Source organism: Gymnoscopelus braueri (genome assembly GCF_963280865.1).
Source record: "Gymnoscopelus braueri genome assembly, chromosome: 24".
Lineage (NCBI taxonomy): Eukaryota > Metazoa > Chordata > Actinopteri > Myctophiformes > Myctophidae > Gymnoscopelus > Gymnoscopelus braueri.
In genome coordinates this window covers 27,413,749-27,432,705 of record NC_137626.1, presented here as the reverse complement: position 1 = coordinate 27,432,705, position 18,957 = coordinate 27,413,749, and the positions used below count along the sequence as shown (strand labels likewise).

Here is an 18,957-nt window from a genome sequence, read left to right as displayed (position 1 = left end):
GGCATCAGGCAAGAACCAACAAAGCCATGTTATGTGATTTCAACTTGTTGTCATAGTTATAAGAATAATTACCGAGACAGCCTGGAGCTGCACTTTTATACATCTGTTTTTACAAAGCAGAGTTAACTAAATAAGAATGACATTCCTCTAAAAAGGAAGGGGAAAAAACACTGGTCGGTCTGTCATAAAGCTGTTCCACCCTCTCCTCTCTTTGGAATCAAGGAGTGTCTGTCTCTCTGGCCATCCCTCCCATCTACTCCTCCTTAAAATGGGAGTCGGAGAGTTTGAAAGAACGCTGGCCCGTCCCTCATTTACTTTACCTAAGGATGTCTTTCATTGAAGCTCGATCGAGGAGTCCAGTGTGAGTCAGTAGTTCAGAACACAGGCTCAGTGTGTTATGTCACATTGTTACTGCTGGACCTGATCAACACCTGGCTTATCAATACCCAATCAACACTCACCTTGGCCTGCAGACTCGTCACTGAGGGGGAGGTCACGCTTGATGCTCAGGATAGTGGATATATCTACTCTGAACGCATTTGCAAACGTTCACTTGACTGTGCTGAGCCGCTGGGGATAAGGACTGAGCCCTGAGTCAGCAGAGCTGCATGGTGAGTTACTGAGTGCATTCTCCAAGAACGAGACATGTTTCAATCTCACACGCGTGTTCTAGCTTGCCATTTGAATGTGTGTTTCTGTGTGTACATGTACAGTATAAAAATGTCATGACCTTTTCATACCTCTCTACTGCTCTCTTTCCCTCTCTTTCGCTCTCCCCCTCTCTCTCTCTCTCTCTGTCTCTCTCTGTCTCAGGGCAGTAGTGGAGGCCATGTCCCCCCCGCTGTGCTGGCTGTTGTTGCTGCTGCTGTGTGGCGTCCAGTGTCTTTGGGCCCAGGACTATGAAGAGGAGTATGAGGAAGAGGTTGTGGACACTAGGAGGAAGAAAAAGCCTTACACGACCAACACCATACCCAAAAATGGCAAATGTAAGTGGTAAAGTATGAAATAGTTGCTCTAGGAGTGTTCATGTAACCTATGCTGCAGGCATCAGAGAAATGGTTTACTGGTTTCTAATAGAATCCAGGGCAACCTTGAGGTGTGCATTAGTTGAGCCCCATGGCCCAAGTTGACCTACATGACCTTGAGCTTTGATCCCCAAATTGCACCATATGTCAGATACTGAGGTAGAGATCTAATATGCTATGAAGTTTCAAGGCCCTGTGTTGTGATTTGACGATGATACAATGTGTTGAGTCGTTTCTGGCAAATTGACATACAGACTAGTTTCAGAATCGCTTTGCAGGTCAACTAAAAATAAACCTTCACTTTTCTGATGTGAGGCTGAAGTGTTTAAGGCCTGAAAATGTAAGTCTCCTGTTTTGGAACAAATGTTCTGGTGCAGTTGGGGAAAAAATGCAACACTCAATGAAGAAGCTGCTGGAGGATGTAATTCATTTGGATTGATCACATCTCCTCCATTCATCAGCACCATCCGTCTTTTGTGGGATTGTTTCATGCTCTGCTACCTAAATGTTTTATTCCTTGAAAACTCTCTGCGTCCTCAGGCACATTCTCAATGTGACACATCACTGTGAAGATAAATGTGAATTACCCTCAGCCTATTACATCCGTGCCCCCTCTACCTTGAAGGTTGGCGCAGCACACAGGTTCAGTTACTTTTATTTCGGCGTACAGTCAAACGTCAGATTTGTGATCTTGGTGTCATGGGTTCACGGTTCACGCTGATCTGACCCCTGCCTACAGCCTGATCTGTAAATCACTTAAGACTCTTTTGAAGGCTCCAACCGTAACAGATCTTCACCTCCTCCCAGACTCTGAACCACACAGCAGCTTTGCTCCCACTGAGGCACCACGTTCGGTTGCGTGTCACGTTTTTATTGTTTAGCCGGACATTAAAATAATCTATATCTTTGAAAAGGCCTTGACCCTTTGGAACAACTTGCACCAAACCCTTTGATATACCTTACTGCTTTGGTTAATGCGGAATTGAACTTTGATCTGGTCTGGTTTTCCTTTGAACCACAAAGCAGCTACTTTCAAAGCTGCCATGATTAAAGCAGACACGTGTGATCTCTTTTTTTGGTTTGACCTCTTAACATTAATGACTTCAGCTGGAACTCTTTGCAAAGCCAAGGATGAGTAATATCATACAGAATCTAAAATTGTATGCAAGCTGTGACCTTTGACCTTTCAAACACTTAATCCTCCTATGAACACAATTGGCCGGGTTTGCGGGTGTGAACCTGGGCAGTTGATCTCTTGTCGCAGCACTGCAACTCCTACAGGTTGGTTAGGGTGTCTGTTCAGCGGGGAGCAGAACTAGAAGGGATAGTTCAAGTTCAAGTTCAAGTTCATTACTGTCAGGTGAAAAGACGCAGACTGGCAACATGACGTGTTACAAGGAGACACATGGTTGCCTACACGACCACCCGTAACAAGACCAACCTTAGGCGCCATCAATGATTACAGTATATGGGGGAATTGGGAATTGGCATAACGGCTAAATTGGGAGATATTATTTGCCTTTAGAGTAGTATAGTCAAATAGCAGAATTGAATAGCACAGTAGTAGTGACAGTAAATGCTAATGTGAATCTCCTCTTCCCACTCAGCACCCGGCGATGAAAACTGCAGTTTGGAGCTGTCCTTTCTGATTGACAGCTCGGAGAGCGCCAAGGACAACCACGCCCAGGAGAAGCGCTTCGTGACGGACATCGTGGACCGCCTGCAGGGCCTCCGTTTGCAGACGGGGCGCGGCCTCCTCTCGCGCTCGGCCCTGCTGCAGTACAGCAGCCATGTCATCGTCGAGCAGACCTTCAAACAGTGGCAGGGCGCGGACAACTTCAAGGCCCGCATTGCGCCCATCATCTACATCGGCCACGGCACCTACACCACCTACGCCATCACCAACCTCACCCGCCTCTACCTGGAGGAGTCGGGTCCCAGCAGCATCAAGGTGGCCGTCCTGCTGTTTGACGGCGTGTCCCACCCCAGAAACCCTGACATTTTCTCTGCCGTGGCCGACGCCAAGAATCAGGGCATCCGTTTCTTCACGATAGGCATCACGCCGGAGGCTAACGAGGCCTCCAACATGGCCCAACTGAGGCTGATTGCTAGTGCGCCAGCAACACGCTACCTTCATAACCTGCAGGACCGGGGCATCGTGGACAAAGTCATCAAAGAGATTGTGAGTTCAAACGAAAATGCTAAACTTTCTTTAATCTGTATGATAGTGCAGTGGATGAGATTTAGACGCTGACTCAGCTTTTCAGCTCTCTCCTGCACACTCAATCGTACAGTACATGTAACTGCTTGAGCAGATTTCAAATATGATCAGTCTCCTCCCCTCTCCTAGAAGCTCATGTAAATGAATCATAGAATTCTGTCAAAGGGGCAGTGCAATACAAATGTAACATTTAAAGTTACTGTTTGATTTGCAGAATTCTGGAATTTTATTAGAAACTGGAAACTTCAGACATGCAGCTGAACATCGAAAGGCATTTTGGTCAATTGGAAATGATGTATGCATTTTAGTGCAACCAACATGCTTAAGTGTTATAGTTCCCAGCTGTGAGATTGTGCTGTACTTGTACTTGAATACCGTGATCAAAATGCAAGATGCCTGATAATTGTTTACTGCTGGCGGCAGTGAATTCACATCAGAAGGCAGCTTTAGAAGTAAAAAAAAAAACAGGCAGAGCTGAGCCAAATGAATGAAATTAAAAACAACTCCCATGCAAATCAGGTCAGCACTTCCTCTCAGTGACGTGTGTCAAACCTCCTCACCGGGCTGACTGACTCTTCGGGTTACAGCAACTGCACCTGCCACCTGTTGCAATAAAAACTGTGGATCCGGTCGTCTTTGTCATCACATACGCATGATAATAATAACCGTGTTAAACAGAAACATTATCACTCTCTGTGCTCTGTAATCAGCACTTGGCTTATACAACTTTGATAAATGACTATTTTGGATTGGCCTTTGGACAGGGATCTTTGTGTGCCATTTGGATAGATTACCATTAAGCACTTTGCTTCTTGTACTCTAAATTGTTTTCCTTGACTTGGTTGATTGGGTTGATTGGGGTGATTGTCAGAAACGTCCGGTCTGTTTCCAGTCAGACACAATTAGAACATATGTTGCACAGCAACCTCCAGTTGCTATGGAGCTCCATCCACATTGACTGCTCACATCTGCTGTGCATTTGAGAAGCTTTTGTGGAAAAATCGCGGGCGCAGTCGGGAGAGAGAGAGAGCGAAGGAAGCCCGGCAAGATCATGCATGCACGTCGCATAGCTCAACGAGCTCCATGCACGCTACTCCGTCTGTTGACGCAGGTGGTAGACATCAAAAACACGATAAAGAAAACCATCCCTGTGGGATCCGGCACCTACGTGCCGCCGAGCGCCTCTCACATTGATTTGGCCGGGCAGTCTTACGAGCTTCAACCTTGTCTTGGGCTTGCATGCAAGCACCCAATGGCACCCGGTCCAGCGTTGAAACTTTCATCCCTCTCTCTCATGGCTCGCTCAGTATACACAGCATCTGAAAGTCATAAGCGCGTCTGTCCCGACTCGCAGCGCGTCTTTTATCTCTGGAATGCCTTTCTGTTTTTGGGGGTTTGACCGCGGTGCTCCAGTGGGGGATGAACAGACACTACAGACAGTGGCCTCACACACACGCAGACACAACCTCCGTCATCATCCCTGCGGACAAATATACTGCATGCTCTGAAAGGCTATCAGACTGACCAGTCCATGTGGTTTGTGTTTAGCCTCAGTGGAATTTTCCCCATTCCGTCTGTTGTATAGAGAGAATGCGGCTGGCTTTCATGTTGAGAACTTCAAGTGTATTGGGTGAAAAGCACGGCCTTGGCAAGATGGGAGTTTTTGCTGCAACTGGGAACTTCAGGTTCAGCATGTGCCTGTCAAAGCCTCAGTCACAGAATCACGTGCAGGAGTATACATGCTCCTGCACATACTCCTGAGTATACGTACATGTACAGTAACTGTATGGACATGAGAAACCTGGCCTAGAGCAAGAGAGTTTAATTGGATGTTTAAACAGCGGGATTGCTATGGGAGCCCTCATTTGTAATCGTGGGATGATTAGGGCACGCAGTTACCTCACCAAAGGATACCTCAGCTTTACAGAGTTGGAGCTGTTAGTTCTCATGGGGAAACGCTATAGTGAGATACTGCATCTGTCTGTCTGTCTGTCTGTCTGTCTGTCTGTTTGTCTGTCTGTCTGTCTGTCTGTCTGTCTGTCTGTCTGTCTGTCTGTCTGTCTGTCTGTCTGTCTGTCTGTCTGTCTGTCTGTCTGTCTGTCTGTCTGTCTGTCTGTCTGTCTGTCTGTCTGTCTGTCTGTCTGCCTGTCTGTCTGTCTCTCTCTCTCTCTCTATCTCTCTCTCTCTCTCTATTTCATTCTGTCTGTGTGCGTGTGTGTGCGTGTGCGCGTGAGTGTGTGTGTGCATTCGTAGATAAATAGTCGGCTTGTTGTGTTGGCAATGCCCATTGGACGCAATCCTAATGGAATATAAACTGCAGTATAGTCACAGCACCTAATTAAAACAAATGTAAATAGTGACAAGTTCCTGAATTTGAAAGATAATAACCCCTCCTCAGGGAAATGGCCAGGAACTTACAAAAGAAAAGGAAAAATGTATTTTCATACATACTGTAATGAATGCCTGCTATGCCTTAATTTATTCTGTTGAATTCCGTTTTATTCAGCAATATAAAACTGAAAAAAGGCAGACGTAGTCAACAGAGCCTTTGAACCTCCAACTGTGGGTTCCTCATCCCAGTTCCCCTTGAGTAACTATTATGTGAACAATCTGTGACATATGACATACACATTGTATTAATTATGAGAAACTTTGAGCTCTTTCTCTACTGCTATTAGCCTAACATCATATTTTAACCCGTTGGCCGAGGTAATGTGCCATAATGCTAAAAGAGAACAGAGTCAGCACACTGGATCCAGGTCCAACTGTATTTTTTATTTAGATTACCACCAAGGTGACGTTTCGAGCCTGGTAGCTCTTCCCGAAGAAGAGCTACCAGGTTGGAAACGTCACCTTGGTGGTAATCAAAATAAAAAATACAGTTGGAGCTGGATCCAGTGTGCTGACTCTGTTCTCTTTTAGCATTTGTCTCTACCCAGCACCTGGCCTTTTAACTTTGGATGTGTGTACTCTATTTAAGTGCCATAATGCTGACGTACCATAAATGACGCCATACATTTCAAGGCTGACATGTTACATTTCAAAATGAAAGTCTTGAGCGCAGCATTTTGACTAACATCTGACATCATCCTCATTTACTCATTTGTGTTTTTCATTTCCGCAGACTCTACTGGCTGATGAGGGGGTAAGTCTATGCTGTATGTATATTGTATAATGGTATAATCGGTGGCCTTTTCACACATATCTTGATTTATGATGTATCTGACTCACTCCCCCATCTTTCATCACACCTCTTCAGACCCCACCTCACCCCCCAGCACTCCTTATTTCTTTGTGTCTATACTTGTTGCTTATCTAGATAGATGCTAGTAATGTTAAGCCTGGTTTATACTTCATCGCACAACGAAAATAGCAGACCTTTTATATATAGAATGTACTGTGGTGCTGTATATTAGGTACTGTGGCAGGCAGCTACTGATAAATGCTGATGCTGTATGTAATATACCAAGCATATACGTACATTATACATACAGTATACTGTATACACTGATCTATTTATTATCCTATATAAAACTATTTTTTTGCTCTTGTTTTTCTCTCTTTCTCTAAATTTGTTTCCATTTTTTCTTTACTTTTATTATTATTACCTATGCTGCTACATTGTCCAAAGGAAGCCAAACAAAAATGAGTTTGACTCTTATGTGATTGTGCACAAGATGTAACAATAACCTTGCACCTTGAGCCTTGACCTGAAACCTCACAACGCGTTGCGGATGCAATGCTTTGTGAGCTAGACCTAGGTCTGCTATTTTCACTGCACAATATCGTGCAACATGTGTGGAAATGTTGTGTACTTGTTCATGTTCACATATGCTATCCACAGATCGAGTTTGTTATTCTCATTATTTAGACAGATGCTGTGTTAAGTATGTTTGATGTCTACTTGCTCGCCTGGTTACTTTGTTGCACTTACTTGTTTTCTTAGCACTCTATTTGCTTACAGTATGCTGTTGTTGGTTAACTAGGGTTTGTGCCATTTACTCTGATCTTGCTCTTGCACGATCTTGACTGCTGAATGTCTAAAATGTAATTGTAAATATCCACTTGTCTGTGTCTCTAAGTGGCCTGTCTGAGTCTGTGCTTTGTTCCCTTGTCTCTCAAGTGTCCCCTCGCTCAGAGTGCGTGTGCGTGTGACAAGGGCGAGAGGGGTCCTGCCGGCCCTGCCGTAAGTATTGCCTCACCCCAAGGTGCACCGCAGTACATTCTACAGTCCAGAAGATCACATCCCTTCTTGGAAAACCGATGATGCCCTGATGCCCCTTAATAGACAGATAGATAGCCTAGATTGTCTCCCTTGAAGAAGTGCATGGTACAGTGCAGCCGACAAAGGAGCCCTTGATGCAAACAGTGTAGATAATTACAGGGTTTTGGGGAGGGGGGCGTCCGGGGGGTTTCGCAAATTGTGCGGTTTGTGAGAAAGCAAATTTCCCTGGAGCAGTGAGAGTAGCGTGAATGCCGTGCATTCCTCTAACAGGGTTTACAGTGAACAGGCCTTAACACATAATGCACTCAGGAAATCAGCGGAGTCTACGACCCTCTTGAAAACATTAAGTTATACGGGGGGATTGTCTGCGGACGCTAACGTGTTTTGTGGCGCAGTATGGCACTAAATAAGATAAAAATGTTTAATCTTCGCAGAGCCCTGCTGCGATGGGAACTTATTTTATACTGAGAAGGTCACAGAGCAGAACAGGCCTGTGTGGTATTGCTTTGATGTACTTTCACAGAATGAGGTGGGGTAATTAACGCCATAAAGCTACGGCTAATGGGCTAAACAGAGACTGATGGTTACATCATGGGCAGCAGCTGCACGATGGTGGGAGCACTGCATGTGTGCAAATATGAGTAATGTACTGTACAGAAGTGGTTCTCAAAGTGGGGTCCGGGGACCCCCAGCGGTCCTTGAGGTGGTTCCAGGGGGTCCCCAGCGAAATCTGTTAATATAGCATCAAAATGAGTCAAAACCCCATTAAACCTATATACATTCTAACAACACAAATCTTGTGTGTGGGTCCCTGGCAAAAAATATTGTCATGTCATTGACATGAAAAAGTTCCACTGCTATACAGTACAGGCAGAGAGGGCGATACTGCAAAGAGCCACACACACACACACACACACACACACACACACACACACACACACACACACACACACACACACACACACACACACACACACACACACACACACACACGCGCGCGCGCGCACACACAGAGGTGTACTGCATAAAAAGTAAACACAGATCATCAATAGAAGATTATATAACACCATTTAAAGCATTGAAGCTGCTTTCAATTCATATCTACTCATACTGCTCTGTATTATGCTTTTCTTTTGCCCTCAATGTTATGTCCTTCAACTCTCTCTTACAGGGCAAGAAGGGTCGTCCGGGAGACGATGGAACCCCAGGTCTAAAAGGACATAAGGTACAGTACAGCCTCATCCTCCTGCCTTTTCAGTTTATTCTCATTTCTTTTCATACTCTTTTATTTGTTTACTTTATTCAGCCTTTATTTGACCAGGTACAAATGAGATTAAGAATATTATTTTTCAAGGGAGACTTGGCCAAGACAGGCAGCAGCATGAATAAAACGAAATAGTTCCAGGAAGACAAAAACACAAGGGACATAGATACAGTAAACAGTGAACATAATTACAATATAGAAATAGAGTAAAAAGTTAGTTAAAGCAATCACATCCAAAGGAGTTAGCCTCTGTTTCACTCATTCTACATTTAAAAGCATTTTGGAGCTAATTCAGAAAGTTGTAAGTCATTCTGCAACATATTCCATGCAGAACACAGACATAAACAGTCTTTTTCCAATCTCTGAATCTCAGAAAAAGGCATAGTGTTCTGTACTTTCCTGCAAGAAAGTAGGATGGACACAGTTAAAGGTAGTTGTGGACTGGTGGTCTGTTGCAGCTGAGCAAACCACTGTTAGTTGTACGTACTGCAGTATGCAACTCAGAACCCAAACCGCCACTATTTTTGTCTGTGTTTGTAAAGTTGTACGGTCACATTGGTAATCACAACTGCGGAGAGTTTCCTTTTGTGTGTCTATAACATGTTTTTATTAGCCAGAGTGATATAAACTCACCCAAAATGTTGTCACCTGTTCCTAACAGGGTGAAGGTGGGCTCAGTGGATTACCTGGTCGAGAAGGTGGGGAGGTAAGTGAAGTCGTCATGCTATTCACCTGGTACAGTAGCTGTGCAGGAACTGGTTTTGGTGAGCTAACATAACAGCACTCTGTGATAGCATAACAACATACTGTACTGACAATAGGACCTCACATTTGGAACATTGGGGAAGGAAATGTTATTCAGCGGCTGGACGTTCTGATTGGTCAGGGCAAGCCCTACCGAACAATCAGCTTTCAGGTGCTCTGAGCACACCCCAGCCGTTGACCAATGATATTATTATAGCTTAGAAAAGCTCTTGTTTGGCAGGTATGTTTACACATACTGTATGAGGAATGTGTCTATTATGTACACAGAAGGTAGCCTAATAGTATATACATTCCACATTGCACTTGTTTATATTATGCATACACACTGTAAAATCATATATGTGTTAATCTAACTTTGAGAGTGTAAAAATGGACCCTTATGGGTAGTAGCTAATGGTGGTTCCAGGGGTATTATTTGGAAGAATTGATGTATGGTCAGCAATTATCTTTCCTGCACGCTTCTCAGTCCCGGAACACTGGAGGTCCTGGAGACTGCAGGTTCTGGAGTGCTGCAGGTCCTTGAGACTGCAGGTCCTTGAGACTGCAGGTCCTGGGGTACTGCAGGTCATAGGGATGCAGAGAAGTTCTGGGTCTTTGCATCGACTGTAAACTGTAAAGTGAACCAGCCATCTGTCTAATATCTGTAAATGCTGGACAACGTCTTGGAGCACTACGAAAGCTGGCCAATAAGCTTGATGCTAATGCCAGAGCTAACATCTACACAACCCAGGCTAGAAGTATTATGGCATACTCCTGCATAACCTGGATGAATGCCTCACAGACCACTCTTTGGCAGATATTATCCATAAAAGGCATTAAAATCATTGGTGTGATTGAGGACTATGCCCTAAAGCAGTATGCCATCATCAGCAAGCTGAGTCATCGTAGAACAGTTGCAGCAACAACTATTCTTTACAAGATGCACACTCCTCAGCGATAGGCTCTCTGAAATGTCATTCATAAAGCCTGTGTCTGCCCAAGCTTAATAAAAAAAACAACAACAACAAAAGGCAAGTTACATCCCACGACTGTGTGGGCTGATCAAATGATCCGCTGCAGTCAACACCTGTCCTAGAGGCAGTGACCCATAATGGTTTAGAGTTCCATTGATTCTAGGTTAGCTTCCCAAGTTGAAAAAGTTATGTTTAGGCATAAGGGTACAGATGTTTAAGAGTAGTATTGCATTGAAATGGTTGTGTTTATCGTAGTTATTAAGATATTTAAGGTACAGTATATGGTTAGGTTTAGGTTTAGGCACGCATTGAGTGTGGTTAAGGTCATGGTGAATATCTGGGAGGGCATTCACCTATCAGACCACCCAACAGCTGAATTACGTTTGCTGCCTTTGTTTAGTGAGACAGTGCAGGACTGTACAATTATTTGTAATTAAAAAAAACTAAAACAATTAACACCACTCACTATTTACACATAAAGCTGGATGATGAATATGGTGTCAAGATAACGTGTTAAGTAGTTATAATGAGTTATTTTCTGTAAAGGTGAAACAAAGCCAGAGGGCCTGTTCTGTTCTGTTCCTGTTCTGTGTTCATTGTTGTCTCTGCCTTCCTGCCATAACCACACTTTATTGTGTACACACAGGGGAAGCATGGCTACAAAGGAGAGCAGGTAGAGTATGAATCCTACTATACATCTCATCACATTTTCTCTATGATTTTTTTTAAATGCACGGTTTCCACGGCCGCAGACGTCCTGGAAAACAAATAAACGTTTAGGATTTGAAAACTGGGCTTTTTAACATTTTTGAACAGATACGAACCATTATCGGCAGTGAAGATTTCAAGTAATGGCATTGGGTCATGGCTGCAACGTGTTGGAACCCTGACAGTGTTTTGAGCTGACAACATCAGACTGATAACGTTTTGTATCCCTTCCAGGGAGACAGAGGAGAATGTGGCACGCCTGGAGTTAAGGGAGACAGGGTACGTTGATTTATCATGTCACAACAGTTACACACCCTTGTCATTTTTGGTCTCTGTTCCAATACGATTAGCATCATTCATAATTGTTATAATTATACAGGAATGTAGTGGAGGAGAACACCACTGCTGCTCAGCTCACCTGCCAGTGCAGTTGTGAAATATAGATAATATTGTAAGGTTACATCACAACTTATCGTCTGCTATAGGCTTAAATACTTTGCTTTGGCGGCAATGGCTCAGGAGGTAGAGCGGCCACTTGGGAACTGGAAGGTTCCCAGTTTGATTCCTGAGCTCCCCCAGAGTTAGTGTTGAAGTGTCCTTGAGCAAGACACTGAACATACAGTAATTGCTCCCGATGAGCAGATTGGTTCCTTGCATGGTTTCCTCCGCCATTGGTGTGTGAATGGGGGAATGTAATGCACAATCATTGTAAAGCGCCTTGGATAAAGGGCTATATAAATGCACCATTTACCATTTACTCAATAATTTAAGAAAAATCAATCAGAGGCTAAACGTATCTTTGTCTCAGGCGGAGGAGCCCTTTGGATTCTTAAATTATTACAAGTACAAACATACAAGGAATTTGACTTGCTTTCTACTCACAAATTTGCACAATAAATAAATAAACACATACAGAATTAATAAATAAACATTTTTTGTCACATTCCTAAGCCAATAATTTGATGACCCGCAGCGGATCCAGTAGGAGACACAAAGAGTCTCCTTTGTGTCTCCTATCGGAACCGCTGCCTACCGGTCCGCTGGTCATCAAAGTATTGGACAAAAAAATATCCATGAATTCAAGTCTCCATTGTTTTGTGGTTATGGGCCCTTGACAACCCATGGCACTTTTAGACTCATCCTGACTTTGTTATTTAATGAAGTTCAATTCTCCTTGCGTCAATGTAACCCACAAGTATTACATAAGATTTACCCACATCTTAGCATTGTGTGGGAGTTCTGTTTTATGATGCCAATTAGGCTGGTGTTGACAGAATGAAAGTTTTATTGAGTATCATCCATTTTATTATTCACCACGCTGTGTTGAATGCAACCACAATGCTAAGTTTAGTTTATTTGCACAATGATAAAATGTCAAAGGAATGTGATAAAAGCACACAACAACCGTGTGGCTGTACTGTAGCTTAGGTGGTAGAGTGGATCTATCCCAGGCTCTTCCTGACTTTGTGTCAAAGGGTACTACAGACACTAACCCCTAACTGCTCCCAAAGATGGTGGTACTTTGCATGCATGCTTCCACTGTCATGTGAGTGGGTGTAACGCACATTGTTGGATAAAGGCACTTTATTATATTATTTAAGACCATTACCAATCATGGGTCAGAAAAGCTGAACTAAAATGCGCCACAAAAATGAAAATGAAGAGAAAAACTAGAAAAAGTGCTCCTCGGAGCACAGGTCTCCGCCAGGTCAGGTACGTTGCTAAATTAGACCTGCTGGTGGCGCTATAACAGGCCAATGTGAAAAAGGGTGGCATTTCTTCCTTGGCCTAGTGGGAATGTGTTTGTGAAATTTCACGGAAATCGCAAGCTGCGTTCATGATTTGAGGCATTTTGTTCAAAACGGACCAATCCAAAAAATTTTGGAAACGAACCTTAGCCAATCAGGATGGAATATGGGAAATCTGACAGATCCGTGTTGATCACATGACTATAGAGATGCTGTGTACTGATTTGCATGACGTTTGGATAAAATCTGTAGGAGTAATGTAAAAAAAATTGGGTTTGCACTAATCGGCCTCCAGGTGGCGCTATAACAGGCCCATGTGAAAGGTTCTGAATTGGCATCCAGGGAGTGTGTGTGCACAGTTTCGCAGCGACCGGCCCAACGGTGCCAGAGATTAGCTGGTAACACACGGACAGGACGCACACACAGACACACACACGGACGGAGGGTAAAACATACTCTCTCGCCATGCCTTCGGCCTGGCGGAGACAATAAACAAACCGACAACAGAACAACAGAAACATAGAAACGGAAGAAAAACACAATTGACCTGAATGATAACATGTAAATGATAACATGTGGGAAACATTAACTGTGATGCTGTCACATATGTTTCATATCGGAGACAAGGCACATAAAAGGACTTGTGAATAAAAGGAAATAAAAATAGCCCTGATAGCTTGCCCAACTCTTGTTTTTCCCTTTTATCTTTGAAACCTCCATTTTGGTAGTCGTCAGATTAAATACCACAAGAAAAACAGTAGTTACTTCACATCCTAAATAGAGTATGATAAGGGAAGGGAAGGTTAAGCCATCCACGGGTTAAGTAGGCTAGGCTAAGCTAAGCTTAGATAAGATAAGCTAAGGCTAAGCAAGTAAGCAACATATAGCGTAGGATAGCATTGCATAACATTAAATATAGGCATAAGGCATAGCATAACATAACAATAACATAAGATAACATAAGATAACTTAAAATAACAGAACAGAACAATAACTAACATAACATAACATAACAGCATAGGGTACCATAACATACAATAACAACGACATAATATAGCATTGAATTGAATGGCTTCACAACACAAGGCATTGAATGTTATGACTTGAATGTTCTCCCCAGGGTCCTGAAGGGCCAGTTGGCACCAGAGGAAACCGTGGACTTCAGGTGAGTTCTGTTTCTCTCACAAGGAATGCATCATTTTAATCATCAAGCATACAATTTTGCAATTGGTTGTTGTAGTAGCAGTAGTGGAAACCTTCAGCTTTCATGTGCATCGTGGTCAGCAGTCAGCAGATTGTCTGATGACTCTGATCGTTAATGAACAACAGAACATTTTAAAGTTTTTTGTCTCCCCCTCCAATTCAGGGTGTGCCTGGTCCACACGGCGATGTCGGAACTGAGGGACCCATGGGTAAAAAAGTATGTATTTCTCCATCTTTAAACTTTTCAAATAACTACACACACAGTTCTTTTAAAGCTGTGACCTTGGACAGTTGGCTGAGAAAAAAGAAAAAAGTTCAAAAGATGAATGAAATTAAATTTTCTGCTTTCGCTGTTACCTCCTTTATGTACGGTACGAGAGCCGTTCACTGAGGCTAGAGATTGACCTTTGCCCCTCGCCGGTCAAAATGCATGGATCAAAGGTGACGCTCAGCGTCGAATCCATGTGCTCAGCTGAAGGATACTGCGTTTTGCAGAGCTACTCAATAAGTCTTTGCCAGAACATGGGTTCTGGTTCAAATTAAGTCTCTTTCATAGTTGAAGAAAGGGGCAACCCTGTGGACAAAATTTACCAGCCAGCAGAGAGGAGTGTTACCTGAGGAGAGGCAGACATGACAAAAAATGAAATGTATTACTTTCAACGTTCAAAGGCGGGAAGAATGCATAGAATGTTTCTTAATGTTTTATCTGCCGTAGGGGTGAACTCTTAACCATCACAGATATGACATTTTGACGAGCGGTCATATTGAATTGATTCTTCACAGGCTTACAGTGTACCGTACAGTACAGTAAATGTCCAGGCGAGCGTACCTTACATTGTGTGTTCGTCTGCGGCGTTGAATAACCACAGCTTTTGTGTCTTTCTGAGTGGCGTCAGTCATCGGCAGTACGCTCGAAACGCCTGCAAGGTGCATCGCCTGTTATTACCCTGTCAGTGTGTTTGTCCACCCTGACAATCTGACGTGAGCCCACACTCCCTGTTCCAGTGTTACCCCCTCTGCTTAATTATTTTGGAGGAATGTTCATGTGGCTTGTCAGACTGTCATGTCATCCCGCATTGGGACTGAATGGCAGACTAATGTCTGACTTCACGTCTTGTCTAGACGTGCCTGAAAGGGCAGAAAAAGAGGAACAAAGTTTTAAAAAATTGAATATGAAGGAGAAGAAAAAAAAAAAGACAGCCGGTGTGCACTGTACCGCCACGCCCTCCTCACACCTTTGGGTCCTCCCACTCTATACAGCTGGAGGGAGAGGGGCGTGAGGGGGGGGGGGGGGTATGACTTGATTTACGGCTCGCCAGTAAAGTTTTCACTGAGGGGATTTTCTACAGAGCCCCCAAATACATGTCTGAACCCCTTTTTAAGATAGGAATAGTAGAGGGGTGAAGGGAGGACAAAGCTATACATTTGTCCTCCCTTCACATGTGTGTGTGTGTGCATGGCATGTGTGTGTGTGCATGGCGTGTGCATGGCGTGTGTGTGTGTGTGTGTGTGTGTGTGTGTGTGTGTGTGTGTGTGTGTGTGTGTGTGTGTGTGTGTGTGTGTGTGTGTGTGTGTGTGTGTGTGTGTGTGTGTGTGTGTGTGTGTGTGTGTGTGTGGTTTATTGATGAGATCAGGAAGGTTATCAGAGGAACTTCCGTCATGCTGTGTCCAGTAGAGAGTTCTGGTCAGGTGGTCGGTGAAAGAGGTCTCTCAGGCTCTGCTGAGGTCACACTTTTAAAATGCTGAGTGTTAATTTAACTCAGGGAATGTACACAGTTTTTACACTGTTAAAGTAACTAAGGATTTTACAGTGCATGTCCTGACAATCCAAATGAGTCTTTGTACCAACAGATTAAAATAAAGACGGATTTTATTAGAAATAACCTAAACAAAAGCAAACGTTTTGATGGATAAAAGATATATACATTATTCCTTCACAGCTCAGAGGATTATACGTTAAAGTGTTCAGCACTTCCTCAATGGAATGTCACTACATAATTGTCTAATTGTCGCCTTATGTATCTATACGTGTGTGTGTGTGTGTGTGTGTGTGTGTGTGCGTGCGTGCGTGCGTGCGTGTCTTTCATAGGGGGAAAGGGGACTTCTTGGACCACCTGGAATCCAGGGGGAGACGGGGACAGGCCTGCCAGGACCTAAGGTGAACTCTCATATCGTGTTGTTTTGGAAAGATAGGAGGAAAAAAAATACCATCATGCTAACATTTCTGTTCCCACCTGCGCTGTTCTTATTGTCTGTCTGTCTGTCTTTCTGTACGGCCCTCCTCTCACCAGGGAGACGTCGGTTTCCAGGGACGTTCCGGGCCCCCGGGGCCACAGGGACTCGGTGAGACAGGACCACCGGTGAGTATACGAGTTCAATTCCAAGATCTTTCTCCCGCTTGAACGGTTTGCAGCAAGGCAGAAAACACGTGGCAGGATAAAGCCTGATTTATACTTAAGGTCAATTCCTTCCGACGTCAGAAAAGATCCACTCCGGACGGGCTTTCCGAACTAGTTTGGAAAGTCAGGACATCTGGGGCGGCAGGAGCGTCTGAAAAAAATCTATCAGAAGTCCTGAAGGACATCATAATGTAGTTATCTCACCTCCCTTTCCGGTAATAAAAGTTTGGACGTCGGAAGGAGCATGTATTGCGCTTTAGTTGTGTGCCGGTGCACAACACCGGCGCACAACTAAGTATAAATCAAGCCTTAAGTTTGAGTCTACACAGGAACTGTCAAACTGCATACACAGATGTGATTCGCATGCACAGGTCTGATAAGATTTAAAGTGCGTGTTTATGGGTACGTTACCTTTGTACAATGCGTTTGATGGGACATATCTTGGGAGAGGCATACACCACTTACTTTCTGGGAAATATATGGCATTGATTAAAAAATAATAGTTTAATGCCCTCAACCCCTTTTCCCAAATTTCACAATCGTGTCTGGCAAAAACTATCAGCGAAAAAAAAAGAACATAAGATTTATGACTTGCACAATAAATTATACTGCTTGAAATAACACTTAAGCTTCTGGTCATATTAATAAAAAAAATGCAATAGATCACACAATCTTTGCCTGTACTTATTTCCAAAGACTTATGGTCTTACTGTAGGTCAAGACAAGTAGACACACAATAGACAAAACTGTCAAACACAAAATAGACATAGACCGTGTCGGTGCACTGTGAGCACATTGTTGGACTGTCCTGGGTTCCTGGGGTTGAATGTGGCACCAAACCTGTGTCTGATATATATACTGTGAGTATACATTGTGTGTGATCATGAATCACATCCAATCCACACATTATAAATTCAATCCCAAGGAACACACACACACACACACACACACACACACACACACACACACACACACACACACACACACACACACACACACACACACACACACACACACACACACACACACACACACACACACACACATACACACACACACACACTAAGGTTTTATGCGGTTAGAACGAATAGAATCACAATATACTTTTCTTTCGTTTTTTGTACAAACAACCAGCCATTGTTACAGAAAGCCATTTTTAATTATCTGTTTGTTTGTTTGCTTGTCTGCTTCCCCAGGGGCCTCAAGGGCCACAGGGGATCTCAGGAGAGAAAGGGCCAATCGGAGAGGGTTTCCCTGGACCGAAGGTAAGATTCGGCCCTGTCCTAACGTTAGAGGTGTATTATATATCTCAGGCTTTCGACGCCTGCAGCTCTTCCTGCCGGGATCATAACCTGAGGTCCCCGAGAGGTTTTGAACGCTCTTGAACCCCCATATTTCATGCGTACAGTTTCAAATCACCCACCTACCCCACTGACCTGCGACAGAGGCTCCGTCTGGTCTCCAGATTCCTGGCTGCGGAGACAGGAAATTGACAACCTGTACAGTTAAAAAGAGATGATAACACAACACAGAAGGCCTATGAATCCACGTGCAGCATTGCAGCACGGCTCTCATTACCCCACCGCATGATCCGGACCAGTTCATTGATCATCCTCTACAGAGAACATGGGAACATGAGAACATGCTGCCGCTGAGCTGGAGCTACAAAGCCCCATGTAAGAAAATTCACAGGGGGGAAGTACCCAGGGCCAGCAGCGAACTGTCAGACACAAAAAGACACTCAATGACATATGGCAAGGAAAGAATGATCCATCTCTTCATCTGCGTCTCATCCTCTGGGGTTATAGAGATACACATACCGGTATTTGCCCGCGCGCGCACACACACACACACACACACACACACACACACACACACACACACACACACACACACACACACACACACACACACACACACACACACACACACACACACACACACACTCTATGCACATAGAGACAGTACACATACATCCACACACACACACACACACACGGAATCCATCTGCCTAGTCCAGACTTGGTCCCTGCTACAATACATGCGCTCACCGTATCGCTATTATACGCTGTATCGTACAGCGTTAGCATTTCCGTCTTTTGCGTGACTCGCCTCTGCCCCGATTTTGGGTCCTGTTTGTAGTGGCTTGCAAGAGACGTGATGACATGCACACATTCCATTCAGGGACGTTGTTATGGGAGCGTTCCACACTGGTATCCCCGTACAACACATAGTTATACATGGGGCTGTGGGTTTCCATTGGCAGGTGTAGCTGAGCCCAAAACGCCTTTTTTGTTTTGATAAACCCAGATGGGCCCCCCGAGTTAGTGAAACGCGATTAAGTCTGGGGAATGCACTTAAGCAGTATAATGACAAAGGTAATCGTCTTCTCTTTGCCTGCGTTGCAACACCAAATACAGAGCAGCGGAGCCCTACACAAGAGTGC

The 18,957-nt window shown here is 44.1% G+C and overlaps 1 protein-coding gene across 3 annotated transcripts in view; it reads left to right on the top strand.

Moving 5' to 3' along the window:
* The first annotated feature begins 311 nt into the window (after positions 1-311).
* Positions 312-18,957, top strand: part of LOC308080889 (uncharacterized protein) — a 45,291-nt gene continuing 26,645 nt past the window's right edge. For 2 of the 3 annotated variants that reach the window (XM_080422975.1, XM_080422973.1), the window contains exons 1-14: positions 312-611; positions 814-986; positions 2,633-3,207; positions 6,371-6,391; positions 7,370-7,432; positions 8,643-8,696; positions 9,397-9,441; positions 11,100-11,126; positions 11,396-11,440; positions 14,030-14,074; positions 14,276-14,329; positions 16,202-16,270; positions 16,404-16,472; positions 17,708-17,776. In XM_080422975.1, the coding sequence (XP_080279101.1) occupies positions 830-986; positions 2,633-3,207; positions 6,371-6,391; positions 7,370-7,432; positions 8,643-8,696; positions 9,397-9,441; positions 11,100-11,126; positions 11,396-11,440; positions 14,030-14,074; positions 14,276-14,329; positions 16,202-16,270; positions 16,404-16,472; positions 17,708-17,776 (1,293 nt within the window). In that variant the 5' untranslated portion in view covers positions 312-611; positions 814-829. The remainder of the gene's footprint in view (positions 612-813; positions 987-2,632; positions 3,208-6,370; positions 6,392-7,369; positions 7,433-8,642; positions 8,697-9,396; positions 9,442-11,099; positions 11,127-11,395; positions 11,441-14,029; positions 14,075-14,275; positions 14,330-16,201; positions 16,271-16,403; positions 16,473-17,707; positions 17,777-18,957) is intronic. The other variant, XM_080422974.1, reaches the window with a different exon arrangement.